General features: G+C 38.0%; 1 protein-coding gene across 2 annotated transcripts in view; it reads left to right on the top strand.

The window, feature by feature from the left end:
- The window catches only part of negr1 (neuronal growth regulator 1), a 238,307-nt gene that overhangs the window by 68,382 nt on the left and 142,641 nt on the right, over positions 1–27,284 (top strand). For both annotated transcript variants that reach the window (XM_041791271.1, XM_041791272.1), the window contains exon 2: positions 2,938–3,176. In XM_041791271.1, coding sequence (XP_041647205.1) covers positions 2,938–3,176 — 239 coding nt within the window. The remainder of the gene's footprint in view (positions 1–2,937; positions 3,177–27,284) is intronic.

Here is a 27,284-nt window from a genome sequence, read left to right as displayed (position 1 = left end):
ATACAAACAAAACTCATGAGAAGCTTATAATGATAACATATCAAGCTGCAGAATCACAGAGAAGGCGCAGTGTGAGTACATGTAATTAGCTTATCTGTATAGAGAGCCTATTTTAAGAATAAACATACTAATATTTGATACACACAGTTTTCTATTCCATTAAAGACTCAAGACAAATACATTTTGCCTGTTTGATAGTCTTTAGCACTTTTAGTTGGCATTCTTCATCCACAGCTTCAGGATAATATCCATGTTTGGGGAAACTAGACCTTTTCATAGTCAAGAAAAAAACAATCTTAGAGGAGTAAATTTACAGAATTTCTCATGCTTATTTAGACAGTGAAACAATAGCACAGCAGCCGTCCTTGTGCAAAATCATTGCTAATAGCTTTTTCTATTCAAGGATTGCCAAATCAAGGAGCTGTAGCAGTAGCTATCAGTTGAACAGTCTTTCATGACTCAATTCAAGTCAATTCAATTCAATTTAAAGAGATTTATTGGCATGGAAAATGGGTTTGCATTGGCAAAGCATTATACAGATTAATAATAAATTATACTTTGTTTACATTAGCAGAAATTAAATAATTTAAATATCAATAAAAACAGACCAAAGTATTATAATTGCTATGCACATTCATCAAAAGCCAATGTTTGATTTCACAGATTACAGATTGAAATGATAACTTTGCACTCAAAGTATTCACCAATCAGTGAATATGTAAAATGAGAATACAAAATCATGAACATGTTAACATAATATAGAGTAAACATATATTTTTTCTTTAAATATGTACAGATTATTGGTTTCTGTGCTTGCCTTGAACAGCTTATGTAATGTGCTGCAGTGTTTTCACACTGATTTACTTCACCCAATGGATACAGAAGTTTCAGTTCACTGTCCAAACTGATGAATTGTTTTCGTTTGCTGGTGATAAGTGGAGAACCTGTCTCTGATGTTCTTCTATAATGGACAGGTGGGTAAAGAGTGCAGATCTGTTTCCATCTCCTGTTGGCTGCAATGGTTGCAATGTCTGTCCGCTTTAGGGAGCCAGGTTTGTGTGTGGCGTCTTCTCTTGATGGCAAAGCTGTGCTCACATGGTCGGTACATAGTCAAACATTTCCTCAGCTTGGGATCAGTCACAGTGTTTAAGTATCCTGAGAGTGCATACTCCCCCATTACAGCGCAAATAGTATTCTAATTTGCTTTGTTTTTGTTAGATTCTTGCAGATAAGTTGAATAGTTTTCTTTTGTTGTTGTATAATTTGGTTTAAGCTGATTGGATTTGTGTTTGAGGACTCAGCAGGTGAACATAGTCTTTTTGTTCTGCAGTGTCAGGGTCACTTTCTTTTAGCTGAATCTAAAATTTAAATGCTTTCTTGTATTTTGATGAGTGAAGGATATCACTCTAATTCTGCCCTGCATGTATTGGTATTTTTTCCTTGGACACAGTGGATTTGCAGAATTCTGCATGCAGAGTCTCAATCTGTTTGTTCCATTTTGTGAAAGCTTGGAGAAATGGGTTCTAGACAAGGCAGGCAACTTCATTTATAGAGCACCTTCATACAGGACAAATCAAAGGGCTTTACGGACAACTTGAACTTATGGGAATACAGCTGTAGATATAAAATGTCGTAAGACTTGTTTTAATAAATCTAATAGGTACAGAAAGCCTGAGGTTCTCAGGTAGTTAAGGAAAATAAAAGCTGCTTCATCCTGTTTAGTTCTGGTTCTAGGAACCAGTAGTTAACCTGTCCCAGAGGACACAAGAGATCTGGATGCCTCATATGGGACTAAAGGATCAGATAGGTTTTCTGAGACGAGTCCATTTATTGCTTAATATACTAAAAGCAGGATTTTAAAGCCAATCCTTGGACTCACCAGTGTAGAGATCTGAGGACTGGTGTACTGCGCTCTCCTTTCTTGGTGTTGGGGAAGACTCTTGCTACAGTGTTCTGGATGAGCGGCAGCTGTCTGATACGTTGATTTGGCAGACCTGTGAAACCACCGCTACAGTTTTTTTGTAACCGTCTTTTAGTCGCTGTCACAATGTAGGTCTGAATCCATGATTACACCAAGATATCTGGCTTGATTGGTTGTGTTGTGTGTCCGCTGCATTTGCATGGTAAGAGATGTTATGGAATTTAAGAATCTAAGTAAGTCGCAGAATGTAGATAATAAAGAGAATAGGACCATAAATTGATCCTTGGGGAACGCTGCCCATCACGCCCCTATATGCAAAACAGAGCCCAACATTTTTTGCCAGATTTCAATTAGAATTTTTAGATTGATGCTCCTTCTGATGGTGCAAAAAAGCCTTTCTTGCCTTGTCTCTCAGGTCATCACAGCTTTGCTAAAGTTACCTGTGAGGGATAAGGCTAGTTTTTGATCTTAATCTTAAGAAGCTCGGCAATCAGCATGATCATTGGGTAGTATGTGGCCCGCTTTAGATTCACTGTCAAGTCCATGGTGTGGGAGAAACCAGGCACTGTTGTAGTCCTTCCTTTCTTGAAGAGGGGTACATGATCATCTGGATACAGTCGACTTTAGCATCTAAAAGAGGGATGCCAGGTGCTTCAGACACTTCTAACGCCTTTGCTAGTTGAATTATATAAATGTTGAAGCAGGTTGGACTTAAGCTGAACTTGTCTTACTTTGCTTGACTCACTATATAGAAAATCAACATAATGACAAAATTTCATACCTTCTCTTATCTAATTGTGTTTTGGTGTTTCAATGAAGAAAAATAATGTCAGGATTAAATGTTCATACACATTTAACCCAGAACCTACTGTGTTTTTTGGAGGAACATGATCAAACAGAATTTTCAGGCCGTTAAAGTAAAAGCTGTAGCCTAAGCCATGAGCCATAACCGGATAGTCTTCATAATGCTTTTCTGCATCCTTCAGATGTAACTATCTCGTTTCTTGTCTCTCTAGGTGCTATCTATTGGATGGGATCTCTAAAGGAGCCTGGCTGAACCGCTCAAGCATCATATTCGCAGGGAATGACAAGTGGTCTGTGGACCCACGTGTGTCCATTGTGTCCAGCGTTGGGGACAAACATGAGTACAGCCTTCAGATACAGAAAGTGGATGTAACCGACGACGGACTGTACACGTGTTCGATCCAGAGTGAGCGCAATCCACGGCCAAAGCTCCTCAACCTCGTTGTAAAAGGTGTGTACATGCAGCTCTTGTTGTTCGCTACAGGCACCTGGACATGTCTGTGCCCTTCTCTTTGTGTGGTTTTGTTTGTGTGCTACAGAATGATTTCAGTTGTCTGCTCCTCAATGTAGACTGCTGCTTTTATCTGGGTCAGATACTTTGAAAGATTCTGTGTTTCTTCTTTCTTCTTTACTCTGCCTTTTGATAAAATCTAACAGCTTGTTTGCTACGTCTTATAACATGTACCATTTTGCCTGCATTATTACCAAAGCGACAGTTTTCCCGTGTTGTCCTTTTACCTAATGGCCGCTGTTGTATCAGGCACCATCTATGCTTTATGAATGTCTGTCATTCTCTTACACAGTGGAGAAACAAGAGCTTGAGTCACTCTGCTTTGTGAAATGTAATAAAACAGATTCTTTTCAGCAGAGACATTTCTTCTGTGGAGGCAAACTGACATTGTAGGGTACATTTTGTGCCTGTAGGCTATTCAACACAAAGTAGAAGCTTTTTTGGTGTGAATGGCTGCAGGCAGACTGTGTAGCTTTAATCAAGCCTCTCTGGGTTTTGTCTCAGCAGATAACAAAATAAGACTAGAATCTTAGAACTTTTTCTCTTTAACAGAATTTTCTCTATTCATTGATAGGCTGTTTGCTTTGGTTAGTGGGTTTTAAAGATTTGGATTAAAACCTTAAGCATGATAAAACTTCTGCTGAGCTCCAGAGAGGCTGTGTTAATTGGGAGTCATCTTGAGGACTGCCATTTCTTGCAGGGCCAATAGGTGTATCTGTGTTTTATTGGACATTAAAAAGGCTGGGGAGCCAATTGAAGAGAGTATCTTAATTGTAACTCATTTGGGAAATGGGTTGAAGTTGAGTTTGTTTGTTTAAATGTCTGTCTGGATAGGGATAGGAATTGTACATTATCTGTTACCTCTAATAGGCATATGCAAAACAAAACAAACAAACAAACAAATAGAGATATTAGATTTTTGCAGATATGCTGAAATTTCCCAGATAATTTTCGTAACCATAGGAAAATAGATCAGCTGACGTAGGTCTGTTGGTCCAGCCCAGAAATCTGTTATTCATTTGGTAATCAACCAATATTTTCAGCTGAAATGGTCAGATATTACTGCAGAAAAACAAACAAACAAACAAACAAACAAACAAACAAAAAGAAACCGTTGTAAATCGTCTGAAATTTTCATATCTGCTGATCCAATGTAATTAATTTTTTAAGCTATCTGCCAATATCTGTATCATGCCGGGAACAATCTACACTATGTTCCACTCAGTTCTTCTTTTTTAATGAATTCTAATGAGGATGCAGTGCCCATTTTGATAACTAAAATTCTGATAAGCATTCATGTTTGTTTTTTCATTACTATATTGAAATAACAATGGAAAAGGTAAACATATTAACGGCATGCCACCATGACGAATACAGACAAGGTGAAGTACATCCAAAGCACGGTCATTCATTGCAACAGGTATGCTGTTGATACAGTTTCCTACTACTTTATACATCTCTCATTGCCATTGATGGGTTTTTTTCCTGATGCACAACAAGGGGAATAGAGATTTTTTTCTTTCTTGAAGTGAATAAAATTACAAGATCTTACCATATAATCCATGAAATAACTGACACTATAATAATCTGCAGAGTAGTCTTACTTTTTGGGCACTGTTAAGCTTTCTACATGTGTCATGAGTTCCATTAACCTGACATACAGTCATGGACGAAAGTATTGGCACCCCTGGAATTTTTCCAAAAAATACACCATTTCTCCCAGAAATTGTTGCAATTACAAATGTTTTTGGTTTACACATGTTTGTTTCCTTTAAGTGCATTGGAGCAACACAAAAAATCCAAAGAAAAAAGACACACATCCATCTGGAAAACCTTCAATACTAGGCGTTTGGGAAAGGGCAAGGATTTGAAAATGTGTGACTGGATGAACATTCTGTTTATCACATCTTTACAGGCCAGTCAGAGCAAAAAAACACATGACGTAGCCGCGATTGAGGTGCGCGTGCGCATCTATCAAGGAATAACTTGAACCATGGCGATACCAGACAATGTCAGTACACGACTTTTGTTGTTTTTGAAATGAAAACAACTCACTGCTGTTCTTTGTTCTTTTTTTAACGAAGAAATGTTGTCAAGTTCTGATAAAACTGGCACTTTAGCAGCATCCACGCTAATCTCTTCCACCACCAGCCTCTTGTTGCTGCTTGCTTACGTCACAACTCCTCAGCGCCTGAAAGTACTGCCCCTCGTCGCTGATTGGTCCTGTCACTTTCTAACTGGGCTCAAATGGTTCAGATGGGAGCTTTGCAAGATGGATTCACGAGGAACACAGAAACGGGCGTATCCATCTGCTTTGCAAGGTTAGGGTTCCATAGTATTCAGCAGAATCCACAGAAGAGTAGCAGGATGTATTTTTTTTTTTAAATAAACTGAAAAAAACACCCAAGTGTCATTGAAATTGATAAGTAATCATGATTGATGACTGTGGTGCAGCTATTTAAATACTATTTGTTATGGAGTTCTGGAGTTTGTAACCCTGCCAGCTATAGTACAGGAGTTGAGGTGGTGACAGCAATGAAGTGCGAACCCACAGCCCATGAGCCGCTCTGCCCACCTCTGCTGGTCACTCGTTGTCTTTGATTTTGGACTCTTTTAAATCAAACTTAATAAGGCAAATTTATTTACAATTCGATGATGTCACCGTGTCCTTAAAGAGCATCCTTATGACAAAATGAGGGAGAACAATTGTGAAAGGGGAACCACTCTAAGCTTGTGGTTAATTCGCCCCATTCATCCTCATTGAAAGCAGCATCACTTCACACAGCATGCAGAGGTGGGTAAGGGAGTTCAGATAACAGGTATTGTCAATGCATAGTATGGACTCAGTACTAGAGTGCAGTCATTTGGTATCTGAATACCTAAACGTATAATCAATTCAAAATTTAAACAGGGCCTGTGTGTCTAAGGTTTGCATCAAAGCTAACACTTTCAAAACACAATGAAATATGGGAAAATTTCAATCACATCTTGGCTTAAAGGGCCAAAATCAGACGAATCTCTTTTTCAAGCTCTTTTTTTTTAAACAGCTAAATTAATAAGTACTTGCATTATGGTTGCCATTAGTTTATGTATTTTTTCTACAGACACTCACATAACATATTTTCAGTTCATACAGTTCTCTTTTTCTCCCTTCCTCTCTGCCAGTCTTCATCACACAGTTTATTAATCTAATAATACATCTCAGTACAGAATACTGAATATGGAGACCTTTCGTAACTCATGAGGGAGGAATTTGTAATTTGGATCTTAATAGTTAAAATGCATTTTTTTCACTTTTACTGTATTGTTATGTTGGAAAACACAATCACACAAATGTTCAGATAGTCTACAGATATATCAGTAATGTCTGCTCTTTTTAGCCTACCTCTCATCAGCTGCTGATCTCTCTCTTTCTTTTTTCTCTCTTTTTATCATCTACTACTGATATTTCCCTATCTCATTTTCATCTGTCTGCATTAATGGAGGGCACCAAACTAAAGCATGACATGCTATTTGACATTAATGGCACTCTAATGAAATGATAGGGGTGCAATCATGAAGACAAGCAGACGTACTCTTGTTTGATGATGTTTTTGGAGAAGTTACTATTGGTTTAAACATTTTACAGATAGGACCATCAGAAGAGATGGAATTCTTCTTCAACATCTCTCCTTTCCTCACTGATGGTGCTAAAGATATATTTTAGCTCATGCGTGGGTGCGTGCAATCAGAGGGGACAGAGACGAGGGCATTGTGCTGACCTGAATCACACATTTTCTAACCTGATATTCATATTTCAAAATAATATATATATATATATATATATATATATATATATATATATATATATTTATGTTCTTTGGGCTTGGCTGTTAAGAAACAGAAAAACGCTTTAAAAAAGGGCTCTCTCTGTACAGGGCAGATGTGCTCAAGCCCTTGTTTTTTTTATCAGTGTGTGCTGAGGTTAGTAAAGGCAGAGGATGTGTTTTGCCAAGGTGGTTGCCTCTACTTTAAAGCGCTGTACCAAGCACTGAAAAGTGTGTCGGATTTCATGGTACTTATTTCTTTGAATAATGCACTTTCTTTACCTCAGTAAATCAGAAAAGAAGGTGCAAGAGTATAATGAGTTTGGAGAGTGTAAGGCTACATTATTGAACATTGATCTTACTTAGGGAAATGTGTCAAGCTGTTTTACTGATTTAAACACTTGGTGCAATATTTTAGAATGTATTTTGGGGTTTTTATAAAGCCTGTATGTTTTTTTAGAGCAGAGGATAGTGGATGGAGTTGTAAACAGGGATGAAGGAGTGGGAGAGAGACATATGGGTAAGGAGCCGCAGGCCAGACTTTAACCTGGGTCGCCTGCATACATGGGTCACCTCCTAACCTCTAGGTCATCTACGCCTCACTTGGTGCAATATTGATGCAAATTTTTGATGGGATGATTGAATAAGTAAAAATGTGAAATCAAAAATGACAAGAAAATGTAATGTTGTCTGAAGCTGGACCAAAATCTCTTGTGGTTTTGTTAACTAATACTAATCCTTAGAGCAAGTCTGAGGATTTTCTTCCAGAATGATCAGAATAAGGATGTGAAATTACTCACAGACTATCCAATACAAACACTTCCTCACCTTCTGTTTCAAAACAAAGCGTAAAGGCCTGCATTTTTCCTACGAAGGAGAAATTAGATGTATTACAAGCAAAAAAAACATATTCTTATTCTGTTAAAGCCATGTTTATGATTTATTTCAAAGGAACATAATGCTGCAATATGTACACTTCCACACAGGCGGTGTGGTATTAATAGAAGAGTTAGGGGTCAGACACACTTCTTGTAGAAGTGTGAGCTGTGATCTGAAGTGCGTAAGTGGAAAACAGCTCTCCAGCTGGCGTTGCTGATATGACATATGGAGGGTGCGTATGAAAATTATTTAAAGCGGTGTTATAATACCTGCAGTTTGTTTTGTTTGCCCATAATTGAAATTATTTATGTCTTAACTCACCCTGCCCTGGCACAAACACAACGTTTTTAAAAAGAAAAGGGTCTGAACAGTGCAGGGGAAAATAAGTCACAGCATTCATAAGTGTTAAAAAAACATTACCAACCATAAGCAATAAGCCAGAAAGCAGCATGCCCCCGGCTCATTTTGTTATTCTAGATTCTCTAAGCTTCTGGCCATCGTACGTCAACATCCATCTTCTTGCACTGAACTTATAAAACTGAGTGGGCGTAGGTTGGTGCTGTGGTTGGTTTGAGCATGCCCTCAGTTCCTTTTGATTATTGTTGTTGTTTATGAGGTCTTCTATTAAACTGGCAGACACTTGGCTCATGATAAGAGAGCAGCTCAGCTCACTCACCTTAGAAATGGTTAACAAGTCTGTCCCATTATGAGAGGGTCATAGAGTAAAACCCCTCTTTATGGATGGAGCTGATCCTTAGCCAAAACTCTCAACATATATGAGCTCATGTATTGATCATTGATGGATATAAACATACTCTCAGTGCTTTTAATATGAATGCAGTTCTCTATCAGGGCTTGTCAACTTGTCAGAGAACCGTGCTGTTTTGCTATTGAAGTGACTGTCCGTTAGAGAGGAGGTCAGAGGGGCAATCTCTGCTGCTGCCAATGTGTCCATCAACGGCCTTATGCCTTGTTTAAGTTCTCTCAAGCAAGCAGCCCTTCTTTTTGGACTGTACTTTCTTTTCTACACTCGTTTCCTCTTTAAGAATGGTCAAGTCGGTCTAAAAAGAACACCCTCTCATCCAACCTGAACTAATCCTTGCAACCAGCGTGCCTGTCAATACTGTATTGACTGGATTAAGTTAGCACAAAATGTTAAGGATCTGCAACAATAGTTGAACATTTCTATTTCTCTTCTAACAAAATGTAATGGTGTTAGTTTCTGCTGTTTGTCATACTAGTGAGTATAATAACTTTTTTCAGGCAGATGAAGGCCTTTGTTTCAACATGAATGGTTCAAGGTTATAATGATTTTTTGGAATTCTTCAAAAATAACACAGTAAAATTACACATTTTACGTTACACATTTTACTGACTGTTTAAATCTTATTAAAAAAAAATTATCACACGCTCAGTAAAAAATATATGAAAAGAAATACTAGAGGAAGTCAAATCAGTTGTAATACATTGGTAAGACAACACACTGACTGTGAGGATCAGTAGAGAAAAAAATAAGTGGACATGCCTAAAAGAAAGACCTTAATATTCTTTTTGGCGGTTGTCACAGGAACAGAAATTATGATTTTTATATGATATCAATAAAAATCATAACATACAGATCCCTGTTTTGATACCATAGCAAAAAAGTGTAAGTCCCTTTATAGGACAGTTTATTATTTTTATTAGCAGACACCTGCAAACACTGTCTTACTTACAGAAATATGTTGGTAATATGTTTAAGCCATTTCTACAGTGCTCTGTCTTTTTTCTCACAGCGATTTTGGTTAAATAGATAATTAATCATTCTTTATTTGTATCAAGCCAGTTCATGACCAAAGTTATCTTAAGTCACGTTTAAAAGAGGGCAGGTCCAAACTGTCCTATTTGTTAAAATATTTACAAAAGAAGACCCAAAATTATTCCACCATGAGCTCAGCACTAAGAAACACTTGGCAAAGTCTAAGCAGCAAGGCAAAACTTCCCTTTCCAGGGCAGAAACCTCAAGCAGAACCGGACTCATGTTGAACAGCCATCTCTTGAAGCTGTGTTAAGGTTGAAAAAGGATAGAGAAACAGCAGAGAGAGAAGAGGGAAATGGAGAAAGAAAGGGAGGACGCTAAAGGAAGAGAGATCTAGGGACATACAAAAAGGGGAAGAGGAAGATACAGAAACTATAAGTAAAGAAGCAGAGCAACAATAATGAATAAGATAAATGTATGGATGTCCTGGCCATAAATCCATCCTCCGTTTTTATTGATAAAGTTTTCACTTCAGTAATGATGGAAGTAATATATGTGGAATTAGCAGTAATAACCAGATTTGATAGGAGAGTGTACATTCAGTTACAGCATTATAGTAGCTAGGATGATGATGAAATTGGGAGGACTGATATTGGTAACAGTTAAACAAGTAGTGAAGACTAACGTTTTTTTTTCAGCTGAACATTGAGGTATCTGACTTAACTATGATAAAATACATCAATGCTCAAGTTATTTCTGACATTTGCACCAACCTACCATCAGTAGGTTTCTAAGTCACAAACTCTATATAAAAGGTAGAATGTTACTGCCTCTAACTGGCTTTACCATTCAGAGACCACTCCCATCCTCTCCTACACCTACACCTGCACTGCTTCTGCTCTAAGAGCTCCAGCTTTAGTAACGCCGGTGCTGGAGCTAACTGCCCAAACAGATAGCTCAGGAACCACCATGGTCCACCACCACTCCACATCCTGCTTCAGGGGACTCTGGAGGGGAAAAATCCTCCACCTCAAAAGATCGCTCTGAAGCAGCAGTGCTTTGGGACTCTGTCACTTTCTGGCAAGGGGACCCACTGTCATTTCCGCCTCATCTGGAAAACCCTGTCTTTAAAAGACAAAAAAAAGTCCTTTTCCTCTCCCTACTCTCAGTACCAAACTGCTCACTTTCTCTACATTTTTTTAAATCTTGAAGTGGGCGGAGTTAACTCTGAGTTGGGGGTTCACTTACACTTTAACGTAGAGATGCCCTATGAGATTTACTTTAACTTTTCTATCAATAAAATTAGATGTAAGGCTGAGAGTGGTAGATCAAGCAGATGTAAACTTGGCAGTATTAGTTGGGATAAGTTGACATTAGTGAAGATAACTTGATATTGTTAGTTCAGGTAACTTAATATTATAAGTTAAGATAACTTGACATAAGTTAGGATAACTTCACTAAAAAGAAGTTAGTGTAACCTGACATCATAAGTTAGGATAACTTGACATTATAAATTATGATAACTTGATTTACAATATATATTAGTTAGTGTACCTTGGAATAATAAGTATGTGTATCAATAACGTATGTTCTTGGAAACAAGATAAGTGAGATTAAACAACGCTGCCTACAAGTTGTGTGGCTGTAGATTTTTCCATATATGGTAAATGTTTCAGTGTCTGTTATATTTTGGTCTAAACATAATGCCCCCTCTACTTAAATATATTTAATAATTTTCATGAATTAATTTGATTACTCAGTTATTTTAATGTGTCACTTGTTTTTAGTGTTCAGAAGGTAAAGTATTAAAAAATTCAAATTCTGATTGGTTTAGTGATTGGTTTAATAGTGTTTAAGTTTGATAAATGAATAAGACAGATGTTGTAAAATCAATGAGTTATTGTATTTAATAATTGTGATCAACCAAACTTAATGTAATTATTAGGTTTGCCATAATTGAGTAGCCCTACTATGTATCATTGCAATAATAGAGATAGTAGATTTTAAAACACATGGATCAAAAATATTGAAGTATCAAATACTTTGAATGCTCCAGTCAGGGCTTATGCAAAGAATTCCCTCTGATGGATTATGCAACAGTATTAGCTTTGTAATAGAGTCACATCCATGCCCACTTGTTTGTTCAGTGTAACTTATTGCACTCCAGCTGTCCAAATCACCCCATTGTCCTTCCATTAAAACAGTGGAAGTCTTCCCTGATGCTCGGCCTTTAGAGTGACTGAACTGTGCAGTGGCCAAGCTACAATTAATGACACAGCGAGCAAAGCAGCTGCTTTGGCTTAAACAAACATCCACTCTGCCTCTGACTCATCTTACGGGTGCACTATGCCTGAAATACATATGTGATAAATGACAATCAGCTGCCTGGCAGATAGTTATAAGCACCGCAGGAGCATCATGTTTTTGTAGATGTTGGCTTTTTGAAGAACATTCTGTAATTGGAATCTGACCAGGGGTGTTTCAGGTCATGGCAGATCCTTACCACTGGCCATATGGCCACAATCAAACCGGAGCTAATGTGCCAGCTGTCAGCTCTATAATATGTTTTGCAATGCCTGGAATTCCTGATGGATGTGACCTAGCGTGAAGATCTGGCAACAGTTTTGTACACAAACACAAATTCTTGTTCTGTAGTTCAAATATGGAGCATGTTGGCTATAATGACAGATTCCCAACATTTGTTGTCAGGGTTATAGAGAGGGATTTCTATGGCACAGATGAAGATGATACTCTTTTTAGCAACTGTGTGTAAGAATGCCGTGATTGAAAGCTAAAGGTGTTGAAGTCAGAGGAACAATAAGGCAGTATCTCTCTACACTTTTACTCTGCTTCTTTTAACTGCTGCCATCGTTATCATCTGTAAGTTTGTTCAATGGTGTTGTGATTGTGTCATCTAAATCTGCAGCTGTTGAGTCATCAGGCAAATAGGTCACCAGACATTGAAACTGAGCTGTCATCTGCAGGGAGAGAGTTTGTTGAAAAGCAGATGAGTCACCCCAGCTGATAAATGCCAACGGTGCCATCTCGAACAGAGTACCCAAGGTAGTTAAAAACTAGCTTCATTTGATTTCCATAACTCTGTCATTTCACACACAGGTCTGATGTTACAGCACTTTGAGGGCTTCACACCATGATATACTTTGCTTTGACAAAACTCTGCACGCTGTGAATGATTACCTGTCACCATGTGACACTTGTGTACACATGCTTAAGCCCACTCATGGAGAACAGAGGGATTTCTTTCCAGAGGAGATGTAGCAGGGGGAGCAGCTCTGTCATGTTGTAGAGGCTTGGAGCATGCTGTTTTTGTACATCTGGAGAAAGGGAAAGTAAGACTTGCTTTCAGAAAAAAAACCCAGACACTTTAGTCTGAGTTTTTCAGTCCAAGCATACAACATTTATTAATGCTAAGACACGAATGTTACAGTCAAAGTAAAAGGATTTCATGGCGTTGGATCTTCTTGGCACCATTGCTTTGCTCAACAGTGCACCATACAGAGTGAAAACAGAAAATGGGAGCAAGAAGGGATTATTGTATGTGCAAGGAAATGTGCAATTGGCCACAACCCAATTTAGAAGCAGTTGAGGCTCTTTGACCAGCTGATCCTCAAAGCAATTATGCTTATCTGAAAGTGTATCTATGTGTGCAGATTTCCTGAATTTGGTCAGGTCATTACAGATCCATTAACACAAATATTTCAACATTTCTCCAGTGACTTGCTTATGAACTGAGTGAATGTTAAGACCCAAATAAAGCTGAAGATGGAACTATTGATGGAAAGATAAAATTTCTTCCTCCAGTGACAGAGATGGAAATATACTAAAAACTTTGCCTCATGAATTCTTAAATTCATAAATTCCTGATTAGTGAAGACTTGGAGATTTTTGGAGTCACTGATGGTTCTTCAGACTAATAGAAACTTGGCTTTTTGTGTGTGTGCTACATCATTTGCTTCAGTTTCTTTTCATGATTTTTGTCCTTAATCGTTCTCCCTGTCTGCATCAGAAAAATATGTGAAAACCATTACTGGCAATGAGAAGTAGGGATTCTTTTTTTGATGTTGGAGCGAAGAAACAAGTTTCTCTTTTTCCTGTCTTCAGTGTGTGGGGTTTCTTTTCCTGCATTTAACAAGAGCTAAACTGTAACAGAAGACTCTTTTTTTTAACAGCCCACATCCAAACTGAGGTTGACACTTGTTCTTCCACAAGAACAAAAACAGAGGCAACTTTTTGGTACTGAAATGTAGACAGAATGCAGTAGTTTGCATGCGATTCTTGATGGGTTCATGCCACTCCCATGCAACTGTCCAAATGGGGAAAAAAGCTTCTTAGTTTTTGTCCTTTTTGACTATTAAAAATGTCAGACATTGAATCATTTTTGACGTACTGTATTATGAAAGTAACAAAGTATCCAAAATGTTCACTACAATTTAGGATTGGACAATGTCCATTTTTCAACGTCCAGATTTCTCTCTGGTATTATTTGGTATTACCATCATGTGCTTACACTTCTACACATGTAAGAAGGTCAAATCAATAATACACATGTCCACTGTTTAGTCTCTCCCAAAGATGCTTTGAAAATAGTAATCAAAAACTAATTTGATCAAGTTTGACTCCTGAAATTGGACCAAAACGCTCTGATTTTAGGTAATTTATTCAAAATGGCAGCTTTCCTATTGGATTCAGCCATGGCCTCACAGCTTTTGTTGTAGATTTCCCAAAGCTAGATCTTCACATCAAACTTTATTAATCCAGCTAAAGCTGCCTTTAGGTCGTGTTCTGTCTAAGCACAAAAGATGGCACTATAAAGCAAGTGCACCATGCCCATTTCTGAAGCCTGCATTAACTATGGGCTGATCCATTTTTTTCCAGTCCCTATCCCATTGTGATACCGATATCCAATATGAAATCTGCTATTATCATATTACATATTCTTATGTTTGTGGAGGTATACTGTGTAAAGGGTACACAAAGCTCTAGTAAACTTGAAACAGGGCTTCTTATTCAAACAATACTTAATAATAAACATTTAACATAAATAATAAATAATAATAATAATAAACATAAACAGGTACATATTATTATTGATACATTTTGTAAAACTTTTTGCTGGCTTCACACAGAAAACTCTTCAAATGAGTACAAAAAACAATGATTCAACTAAGCATGATATATTTGTAAATATGGGACCCATTACCAATTGGATAGGATCTGGCCTGTCGCTGATATCAACCTTGGGTTTTTTTAGAGTTTTAAGTGTGTATGACTCTTCATGCAAATTGGTGCATGTCTGACGCCCCAACAAGGAAAGAAGATGGGAAAAAAAGCCTACTATTAAAATAGGACTACACAAATCCAGTGCTAGTGCACTAACTATTATTAGACAAAATCTGATAATCTAAGTTGTTTTTTTACACAAGGATCGACTGCACATATTTCTTTACTAACTGTTCGCTGCCTGATCACGAGAGCTACTCTACCATGTGTTCAACAGACTCTGTGATCTGTCCAGCACAATTGTATGTCTTCTGTTATTCTGATTTCAAGACAAGTCAATACCAGCACAATGATGCCATGCTCCCCCCTGCTGTGAGTTGACCTTGAAAGCATGCCATTTATTTACTAATATCTGATTTGCCATTTTATCAATCCATACATTTCCTTTGATGGCATGACCATATGCAGTGCAAGCTTGACTTCAGGAAAAGTGAAGTGAGAAGTGTATTTAAATAGTGAGTTCTTTTCAACAGGCTCTTTAATTGACAACCTAGACCTGCACCCTTCACAGTTCTTCTATCACGTTTAAAGCAACTTCAAACACAGGCCGTAATGCTGCTGCTGGAAAGACTCTTACTGTAAACATGCACATAGCTGATCTTTTAAAGGGATACCTTGGCTACACCCTAAAATATCATATAAATGTATTACTGCCCAACTTTGCAATCTCTTGTAAAAAGTGTTGTAATGTTTTTAAACTTGGATGTAATTTTATAAATTCATATGATATTCTTGCCTATTTTAATTCTGCAGCATCAACAGTACAAGTCCCAGGCATGAATTGCTGGGTAATTTGTTGTTTTTGAATAAACATTAAAATGCAGAGAAACTCACACCGTTTGTCTCGTTAGCAACATGCAGGCATTTGTGCAATTTAGATTGTCCCCTCTCTTGTCTCTCTTACCTGATATCAAGATAAGGGAGATTGTGTTGCTTTATAAGAAGTTGTGTTGAAAAGAATCCAAATAATGGCACTTTTGACAACCTTAAATTCAACACATGGATCCCACTTTGCTGCATTTTCTGCCAGTTTGATGAGGCTGCATCTGCTCATTCATATCTGATTAGTTTAATCTCTGCATGACATTTGTCCCCATCAGAGACGTTAGGTCACCTCAACAAATTAGACGCTTGCATCTGTGCCCTTCCTCCAAAACTTCATAGAAGTGAAAAGTGTTAAACAACAGCCATGCTATGCTGTACAGCTCAGAGTCACACAAAGTGACAGCACAGACTGGAAAGCGTTTATCTGGAAGCTCAACCTCAGATCTAACAGTGCAGACACAGGTCTCTACATAATCTTAGCCAAAAGCAATAACCATCTGAGCCATTGGGGTCTGCAGAATTACTGAAAAGATTCATGTTTTTTTCTGTCAGGTGTATTTGGCATCTGCTGAGCAGTTAAACCCTTCTTTTAAATACTCGACTTAACAAGATTAAACTGAATGGGCTCTGCCTCATGGCCGTGCACTGATTATTGAGTTAAACTGAGATATCGGTAACATCACCAACAACCCTCTGAACGTCCATTTTTGACTCTTGGTCGACAACAGTCAGACTCTTTCCCCCTTACTTTACTTCCCTACTGTACTCCTAGTCTTCATCTGCATACTGTCATCTCCACCATATAGTCACTGACCTATTTACAGCCTATCCTGACCATTATCTGATGCAGGATACAGAAGAATGAGAGATCCGTATCAGGCATCAATCCGCCCTCCTTCACATCACATGACTCTCCTCCTCCTCAGACTCCATTCTTCTCCCTCCTTCACTGTTAATTAAGATTGTAGATGTGATAATGTATTAAATATGCACAGCACCTCTCATCTAAGAATATCTGCTCTCAGCAAGGAGGGAGGAAGAGGCACACTTTTCTTCAAAAGTAACTGCTTGCATTGGCATCAGTAATGGGTTTTAAGCTTTCATCTCTGTAAACCCCAAACTGTAGGATAAGTTGGCAGGATTAAAAACTCATTCAAAGGAATCTGAGTGATATACTTTAGTAAAAAAACCTTCTTGTCCCCAACCTACTTCAACATCCAAGTTATCATAGTGTGCTACATTATACCTACAATAGAGTCCTGTTCAAATGTAGTATTTGGGGATGCATGATATTATTAGTATAATATCCATCTTCAAATAATAATTTTAAAAATTTATTTTCATTTTCAGCAGATTTGAAAGTGTTGACATTTTCCAAATTCCAATATATTGGCCATACATATCGGCAGTAAGTTAAGTGCATTTTTAAGAGAATTACAATTCAAAACTCACTCACAGATTCAAAAGATCAAAATTTTTAATTGCAATTAATCTCAGGATTTCTATAGTACATTATGATTAATTGCACCGTTTTTTATCACATACAGAAACTCTCCTATTGTGAGTTTAAAACTGTTAGTGCAATTTTGAAACTTTCTACTGTAATTGACTTACTGATTGGATACAGACCTGCTTTTATAGGTACATTGAAGACTTAACCATGGCAAAAGGAACCCCCCAACATAGTTTCCTAAAATCCTGTTGGAAACATGGGGCAAAAATCAGATAATGTGCATATTAATTCTGACTTTGATTCCATTTCTTCTATTGAATTGTTGCATAATGACTGAAGACACAACATATCTTCAAGGAACAAAAGTAATCCTCATACCATACTGTAGATAATGTTATTCTTTGAGCTTTTCCAGATGTAATATGATGACATAACATCAGACAAAGCTTAAATCCATGGATTTTATGAATAATCAGACATCAATGAATTTTGCAGACCTTCATACTCAGCACTCAACAGTGACAAAGGGATATAGCCCCTTTATCTTGGCCTTCAATGCCTAGAGGAACAAAGTTTCTGAACTACAGACTGTCTTTGTAGAAACAGGGAGCAGAGGGATGGTCTTTGAACCTATATCTAAGAAAAAATACATTTGAAGTATTTGTAGACTTGATTCATCTACCTCAATATAAATCAGGATGTGAACTCAGTTGTGTTTATTATGAACTCAGTTGTGGGAAATAGCAATACATAAAATATGTTGCAGTGCTTTAAATTCTCTATAAGTACCGTAAATAATTCAACATATTGGGTGTTTCCTTCATTGCATGAAATGTCCTCTCAGCATGTGCCACTATGTTGCGTTCCGCCGTGGTCCACCCCTCAACTTAGTTGACATCCTGATTAACAAATGACGGGGTGTTGAGAGTTCATTGCAAGCTCAGCAGGATTTGTGTCAGAAATGGTACTAGCAGTTTACAGCTGTCTGTCAGGTTTGAATAGCTTTTTATTTGTGCATTTTTTTATGTTTGCTTTCTTGTACATGATGGCTCCCCGCCTCTTAATATTTAAGCTGCTCATGAAATGGTGTTAGAATGTATTAGAGAGCAAACTTTAAAGTTTCCCCTTCACTTCTTTGACTGTACCTTCATACCTACACCAACCAGCTCGTCATTCCCAGCCAGAGAAATTGCAGGAGTGGGGTGGAGTTGTTGTGATGATCAGGGCCTATCTTTGGCCCATATGATACTGGCCTCCTCTGCAGTGGATTTCACATTTCTCCAATAACCAAGTGTCCACTGGAGTGGAGGGAGCTTTTGCTCCTTGTTGTCATTCTTGATAGCCTCCTGAAGTACTCTATCTGCCAACCTCACCTCCAGCTCCAAGGCAGCCTCTGGCCTGCAGTGACAGCTTGGATGGCAGAAACCTTTGCTTGATAGATCGTGCTCAAACATCAGGCAGTGAGGAGTGACGCCTGGCCTTCTCTAATATTGCTAGCTAACAAAGCTTTCCTGCTGGATGAATTCCTCTCATCCCAGGAGTTGGATTTTGTTTCTGATAGAGACCTGGCATCATGCTAGAGAGTTTGAAGATTTTCCCAAACTTTTCCTCCTGACTGTTATTCATCAGCTTCCCCTGGACCACTGGTAATGGCAAAGGGTTAGTGTCGGTCTTTAAATCCAGCTTCTACAGCTGGCAAACTGTGTTTAACAGCTTCTCCAGCCTCAAGCTGCAGCTCTTTGAAATACATTTAAAACTTCCTGTGCTGTGTGCTTTGATCTACCGTCCTCCCAAGTTTAATAAGGATTTTATTTAGTACATCTTGGACTTCATGGTGATGATTATTTTAAACTTGGGCTGTGCATTAATTATTGGGGATTTTGATATCCATTTCAGACTACTGGTTACAGGCCAAAAACATTAAAAGGGACTCATACTGGACCTTGTGCTGTCTCAGTGTTTAAATGTGTATATCAGTGAGATCTGTGACACACATATCAGACCACTTGCCTGTGTTTTTCGCTGTGATGATGCCGTGTTGTTGATTAGGGCGCTGCGGCATGTCTGCTGCGCGTGCTTAATCCTTTAACAGCATCACAGCTCTCCACTGCTTTTAATGACTGTGCTTTCCACACTGTTTGACTTTTGTAATATCAACGCTGAGGAGATTATCTGTATTTTTAACTCTGCTTTCCCTGACTCTCTCGACTCCGTTGCTCCTTTCATGATCAGACGCCCCAAACCTGCAACCAAGTCGTGGCTCTGACTCTACCTGCACTCTTGGACATGCATGCAGATTTACTGAGAGAAAATGGAAAAACGATGAACTTCAAATCCCAAGGATTTTAGGAGGCTGCTTTTCTGAATACCTGGGAGCTTTAAATCTGCCAAAGCATGTTTTATTTCCAACCTTATGTCCAAAAGCAGCAATAAGCCCAAGACCCTTTTTAGCTATTGAACTGTCTTTAAATCAATGTAATTTTCCCTGTGTTATGCCACCACCCACACAATGGGAACAATATTTTGCAAAAGTTTTTTTCCTTTCTTTTTTGTTTTTCAGGGCTTTTATGCCTTTATTGACAGAGGAGGACAGTAAATAGAGTCAGAAACAGGGATGAGAGAGGTGGGGAGAGACATGTAGGTCATCATCCTCTATGTTAACCTTAGATCTAGCATGTCACTATCCGAGTTATCTAAGGTTTTTTAACCTTTACATAAGGTCTTACTATTCCTCTCCGACTATTTGAGGATCTTTTTAGCATGGTTGGGTCATGCATGTTTGGTTTAAAAAACACCTGATATCACCTATGCTGTGTTTCAACTGTCTTTTGCTGTACATGCTATAGTGCAGTCTTTTATCAACAAACACTATCTTTACCCTTTTGTTTCCCAACTTAGACCAATATCAAACCTTCCTTTTCTGTCCAAAATTGGAGAGAAATCACTTTAATACAACAGCAGTCATTCCTCATTTTTAATATTTCTGAAAAGTGTCAGTAATTTTAAATTACATCACAGCATTGCATTTAAAATTTTTAAATGATCTCATTTTCGACTGCATATTATCCCTCTGAGACCGACGTTGCCATTCTAGTGACATTATCCATGCCTTCGTTGCCTTTATGGGGAGTTTTCTAGTGAGCCTGGAACTTCGGTGACTTTCTGGGGTCTTTAAAGATTAAATCTACACTAGTAACTGTGACATTGAATGACTTTTTTTTAACGCTGTCAAGATTAATTGTGATTAACTACAATCTACAATTACTGCATTAATATTTTTCAATTGTGACACCTTGCATGCTTTTTTTTTTTTTTTTTTTACCTTCAACAAACTATGTTACTTTTTTTCTTTTGCCTTTATAGCTCTGTCATTCCTCCTAAGTTTTACCTCAATAAACCTCGCTACAAGTGACTGGATTCAGTGTTTAGTGGAACCGCGCTGGTAGCTTTTTCAAAATAAAAGCATTATGTACAAATGAAGGGAGTTTGGCCAAAGAAATGCTGGAGTGGGCTTTTACTTTGACAAGCACAAACCTGAAGTGTTTTCATACGGTGTTTATCTTTACCTGCCACATTTTGAACCGTGTGGAAACAGAAAGCTTCATAAATAGTTGAAGTTTGAGGAACAGTTTTATTAAACAGACACATTGTAGCTCGTGGCCTTCATCTGGTTCATCAAGAAACAGATTTCAAACATATTCTACCAATGTGGATGTACATATTTGCTACAACAAGGTAAATAAGGCTCTGTATAATTTTCCTGTCTAGTTTGACCGATGAGCACTCATGGTGCAAGGAAAAAATAGAGGAGACCTCAAACCTTAAAATTCTCAGTGTGTGAGACATGCAGCACCTCTGAGATGCAGCCCTAACACTGGCTGCCAGTCTGAAACATCGCTATGGCTAAGTGATGTCACGGTGCAAGTGTGGACCAAAACATGGTGGCCTGCTGAGTTTATAAACTCAAATTACTCAAAAAGCAGATATCTAGTGAGTTTTTTTAGTTCAATATACATATGAGGGATACAAATATCTAACCAACAAGATGAACTTGTCTGATCATGCAGGGTTCCTTTTAAGACAATAAGTCCAGGCGAGATGCTATGGTTGAAAGAGCTTAGGGCTCAGAGGGTTAAAGAAACTCTGATGTCCTGGTGCTTGCAGACTTACTGCCCCCTTCGATACAGATAATCACCTCTTTTTTGGATGCTGCCCTGAACTGTTTGCTTTCTTCTCCTTCAGTGGTTTTAGTTATCCCTAATAGAATGGACCTTCTCTGTCCATCTTGGCCAATATTTTTCTGCAGAGCCCTTCAAGACACCATTCTAGGCCCCATTCCTTTTTCTTTGGACATGTTAACATGTAGACCTTTTTTTTTTGTAAAGAAGGCATTTCTTTTCATTATTCTGCAGATGACTTGCAATTCTATCTACCATTTTCAAATTCCATGCCAGCCTTGTTGAACTGTCTGTTTAACATTAAATTCTGGATGGAGTTCAACTGTTTGAATCTAAATGATTAGAAAACAGACATCATAACATTTTAAAACTCTAAACTCCTGCACAGTATTGACAGTTTTCCTTGCCCCCTGGCCTCGTACAGCTGCCCGTCTGTCTAGAACCGTGTTATTATTTTTGACAGCTTCTTCAGACTTCAAACAGATAAGCTGTGTGGTCAAGACTGTCTATTCTAGTTGAGGCTTTTAAGGAGAGTAACACCCTGTATTTCTCTTAATTGATTTAAGAGGGTCGTTAATAGTTCTTGTTTTGTTTTGACTATAATAACACTTATGTTTGTGTGTGTCTGTCATCTCTTCTTCCATTACAGCTGGTTTAAAATGTGGCTGCTCGCCCTCTGACTGGGAAGAGATGTCATGACCACGTTACTCTTTTACTTGCTTCTCTCCAGTGGCTTCCTTTCAGCTTCAGGATTCAGTTTGAGACTTTCTAAACTTGTTTTAGAACCTTTAAGTGGATTGGCAGATTCTTATTTGTCTGAACTGTTGCACCAGTATGCTTCAGTCAGAACACAGCAGTCAACACCAGATTCTCTTTGATGGAGGCTGAAAACCTGAGGTGACAGAACCTTTGCAGTGGCTACCCCAAATCAGGGAAACAGTTTACCTGTCAGAACTGCTCAGTCCATCAAACATTCAAAATTATTGCTTAAGACACATCTTTTTGCTGGTTTCTCAAAAAGTATCACAAATTTTGACAAATTTTTAGATATTCTGGTAAAAAGAAAAAGCATGATCCAGCTGTGTTTCAACTACCAAGCTGTGAGAGAATGACACATAAAAGAAATGACCAGCAGGCTGTGGATATAAGGCAGTAAAAGGTTTTATTTAAGTCTTCACATGATCTCCTCAGTGTGATGTAAGGTTAACATGTTTTTTTTTTTTAGATAAAGAATTCAGGCTTAATCCGGTGTGTGATGAAAATGCTGTGGACATTAATATGGATCAGAGCGGATCTACAGTGAAAAACTCATCACCCACGCCCATGGAGTGAGTCAGTCCGAGAAGAGCGTTTCTCAGCAAGAAGTGAAACGGCGGGTTAAATCTCCAGGTCGCTGCTCCTCTCTTTGATGTCAGGATGGAGATAGAGTATAATCACAGAGTCAAACAGGCCTGGAAAATCACAATTTATCCTCAAATGCTGTGGTTCTATCTCTCATTAATTACTGCATGTTTTAGGATTGATTCCATTATAACAGAAAAATGTGGTGCTGTCAAATTGAACACCTTCTTAATTACATTTCTCCCTATTTCCCTCTTGACTATTAGCTGTATCAATATTCCAAGTTAAGCATTATTGCAACCTAACCCTAATTTCCTCTATATTCAGTTAAAACGATTACTATGTGTCTACATTAGTAACATTGTTTCCCCTCTAAAGCTGATGTAAAATAAGTTTTTTATTTAGTTGTGCATGTTTCATTGAAACTGAAATATAGATGGACGTTTTATCAATGGTGTCTCCGACTCTCCTGAAAATGAAGAAATGAACACTGCTATTAGACCTGCAAATTGCTTTAATAAACCATAAGTGTCATAAAAGAGAACAACCCAGTCAGCCATTCTCCAACCTGAGTGGTCATTTCAGTAAATTAGGCCACCACCCATAGGTGAGCGGCTGACTTTATTTTGTCACACAGATTACAAAGTGACTCAGAGTTTCAGGCTTGATCCCATTATCCACACGGCACTGTCTCCTTATGCAGCAGCTCATGTATTTTCAGTGTTAATGATTTCTGAGTGTAGTTATTGACTGACCCCCCTCTCAAAAGGCTTACAGTATAGAATGAGGTCTCCTCAGAGAAATGTGGAAAGCGTGTAGACAGTATGGCATACATTATAGTCCTTTGATACTGCTTGAAAGGATAAGATTAAAATGTCGGCCTTCATCAGAATCTCACTGTGTACCAAAGGCAGAAATGTTACTTTACCCCATTAGCTACAAGCATGCTATTTTTTAGAGACTGTTTATGTCCCACATTTGACTGAAATGCTGTGTATTTGTGAGTTTTATATGCTTTGTAAACAGAGGTAATGATTTTGATATATAAGTCTGGATGAACGTATTCTGCCTGAGTATGAAAGTAAGAACATAAGAACGACCCTAATGCAAGATTTCCTTTTTACTGTATAAGATGTGAGAAGATGATTGTGAATCAGCGTTACCATTCCTCGAGCCACAGTGGAATAATAGTGCATTAAAACAACAGCCTGGCAGTGATATTACAGAGAAAGTTCTCAGAGAATAAAGAGGAGCATATTCGCCTCTATGACTCCTGGCATTTAGCTAGACACCGATCATTGTCATGTGTGTGAGAATGTTGTGTGTGTTTGTGAATCTTTATCTCAGCCCCTGTAAATTCCTGTCTTTTATGTGTTTGCACTCATATCTTTGTGTGTTGCGCACTTGCACTAATGTGAGTGCTCATCATGGAAATAGCTGATATTAGCCACAGTTAATTAAAATGAGTAAGGACAAAGGTCAGCCACTCAGCTCTCTCTTCTCCAGAGAGGGAATAGACAGATCAGGAGTGGAGAATAACTATGCTGTTTTTTGTTTAGGTGCTTGGAATGATCTTAAAGGGTTAAAAGAGCTTAATGTAAAGGCACACCACCCCTGGCCACTGAGGCACATTTATCGCAGCACATTTACTTAAACCCACAAAACTGAAAATGTCATGTCTTTTTTTTTTTTTTCAAATTCACAGAGATCTGTCATGAAAAGCTTGACTGCTCTGCCTGACTGTTCTGGACCTGCCTTTCTCACACAGCACAGCATTGTGATGTCTGTTTTGTACTCTTTGTACTCTGAAAAAGCGTGTTCACATTTATGCATGAAAATGGGCTTCAGATTATAGTAATGGGGTTGTTCCAAAGCAGAAAATGTAGACTTCGCTTCCTGAGAATTTTCTTGGAAGCACTGCCACTTAAATCTTTCTCCAAAGCTTTCTCTCCACGCCTGTGCGTGTGGATAACATTAAATAAATAGGCAGGATGAATTCATCTCTGCTGTCAATCACTGTCCCTCAAAGTAGTAACAAAGTATTAAGGGGACAACAGCAAGCTGTCACCGTGCAGGAAGACATGAACAGCTGGCTAATGGAAGGAAAAACATTAATGGTTTAATAAAAAAGGGTAAAATTATGTAATGTGAAAAGAGATCCTGACCTTTACAGGAAATCATTTTGCTTTTTATTTCATTTATCCTTCTTGTTTTCTCTTGAGCTCTTCTGTAAACCAATTTCATGTTAAATTGTTTGGCTTAATGGTTGTTTACTCAACATTTCTTGTATGTTTACATGTTCCCTCTTAAATTCAGCAGTCTTTCCATTAACACATAAAGTCATCATAGCATACAAGCGGAATAATTGGACTGAATTGCAATTTAAAAACCATCTCATTGTCATCTGTCTTCTTATTTTTTCTTCAGCCATTTCCTAGTAATTTTTACTACACAAATAAAGCTTACCATTAGTTCAAGAAGTCGTCAGTAAACACTCAAGGGTTCTCCTTTTCCTGCTCTGTTTTTGCTCTGGTAATCAGCTGATGTGGGTGTCTACTCACTTCATTTTCCAATCATTATGCAGCTGTCATAATTTAAAATCTGTTCCCTCTCCTCTGCAGTCAGTCTGTTATTTCAGTGCAATCACAGTGCAACACTCCTCCACCCCAGCCACCTCCACTTCATCTCATCGATGTCCAGGTTCAGCTCCTTCATGCTGTCCTGCATCTGTACATCGCTACTTCCAAGTCACTCATTGCTGTCTGGGTCAAGCTCCATGGTAGTCTGCTCCTTAGAAGTCTTATCCTACTCCTGTCATCACCACCACCAGTGTCTTTACTCCGTACCCTATTCTGCTGTCATTTAAACTCATAAAGATGTCACAATGTAGACGTTTAACCATTTCAAACATTTCCAAACATTTCCGACCTTGTAAAATAAATCATTGTTAATATCACCATTTTATTCTGTCACAACTTTCTGACTCTGAGGCTTTTTTAACCTCATATAAAACTCTCATGGGCCAAGTTTCTAAAGAATGTTGACTTTTTGGTGAGCTTGCCAGATGTGTTGGAGTTACTAAAATAGTTGGATATGTGGGCAGCGTATGTGGTCTTAAAGCTAACAAACCTACCATAATAGCCTTTAGTTTCTTTTTAAACACAAATGGTAGTAGAATTAGTGAGATAATTATAAGTTAAATTTTTGTTTTTCTTTGTTTAATAAAAGTCATCTTTACATTTATCATGTCTGAGGCAGATCAATGTTGGCCTGACCTTACCCTAAGCCATAAACATTTCTTCTTTTTTCTTTAGTTGTAAATGTTTATGCATCACCAGACTATCCAAACTGGCCAGAATCTCTCTCCAGCTTGCCCTCGGTGACTTTTGCATTCTGTGCACAAGGGCTGGGTATTTCCCCTAGCCTATTAAGATACATATCACGATACGGAGGCCATGATACGATATACCCTGAATTCACTACAGCAGCTTGTTTTTATTGTAGAGGATAACAGAAGAGGTAAAAGGTTTAACACCTTGAAACAGTTCAATTCAGATCTTCAGTGATCCAAGTAAATTAAAATAGTCTATTATATAATTATTATAATTATAATCACTTACTTATTCATAAATACAGATATGGTTATATTTAACTATGAACTTAGAGTGGCCCTCTCTGCTTTCTTGCTGTTGTTTTTCATACTTTTTAAATAATATTCTGGTTTCATTTTACCCTAAGCCCACTTTATTTTGTAAAAAATACTTTTTGCTTTACTTCTGCATAAACAGCACCACCGTTTGTGGTGAAAATGAACAGAAAAGTGAGGTTAAATTAGCATCACTGACACTGTGTGCAGCTGTCTGAAACCATTTTCAGCACCAGAGTTTGGCTAATGTCTTTAGAAATAAAGCATAAAGTGCTGCTTTTGATTTCCTGATCAGAAGTTGAGGGGAACTGTGAGCAGCGTCATCAGAACTAGTTGGGATAAGTCCAATGAACCTAGCTGTTTTTGCTAACCGCTAACAAGTGTGTTGTCATGTGTTGATGGAGATTGGGGATTTTGAAGTGCTTTTACTGTACTTCAGGAACAATTGCCTTTGCTAGACATTGCTAAGTCTAAGATTAGGTAAAACATCTGTTTTATATAGTATTATCTGGTCAAAAGACTATTAAAGTGAAGATTCTCTGACAAAAATCTATTCACTTGTTACTGACGATGTCCATCATGTTTCAGCATAAAGATACCAAATGAAGATTCCTGATCCATATGTGTGTTTTTAATAAATGCTGCACAGTCCAGATACAGATGTTTCATTATGCTCATTATTTAGTCTGTTTTTTTCAACATTTCTTTACATCATTGCTGATTTTGTCATTTTGATTTAGAGCGTTTCTTCTCTCTGTTGTGTTGTCATCCAGGATTCCTGTGGATCCTTAGTCTCAACTTGGCCCTTTAAAATTTAAGGCCGTAAAGTCTTTAAAGTGTTCATTTATTCTGTGTGAGGTCTTAATGCAGGGGTATCCAAA

The sequence above is a fragment of the Cheilinus undulatus genome, linkage group 7 (assembly GCF_018320785.1).
Source record: "Cheilinus undulatus linkage group 7, ASM1832078v1, whole genome shotgun sequence".
Classification (NCBI taxonomy): Eukaryota; Metazoa; Chordata; class Actinopteri; order Labriformes; family Labridae; genus Cheilinus; species Cheilinus undulatus.
This window is presented reverse-complemented; position numbering and strand designations above follow the sequence as displayed.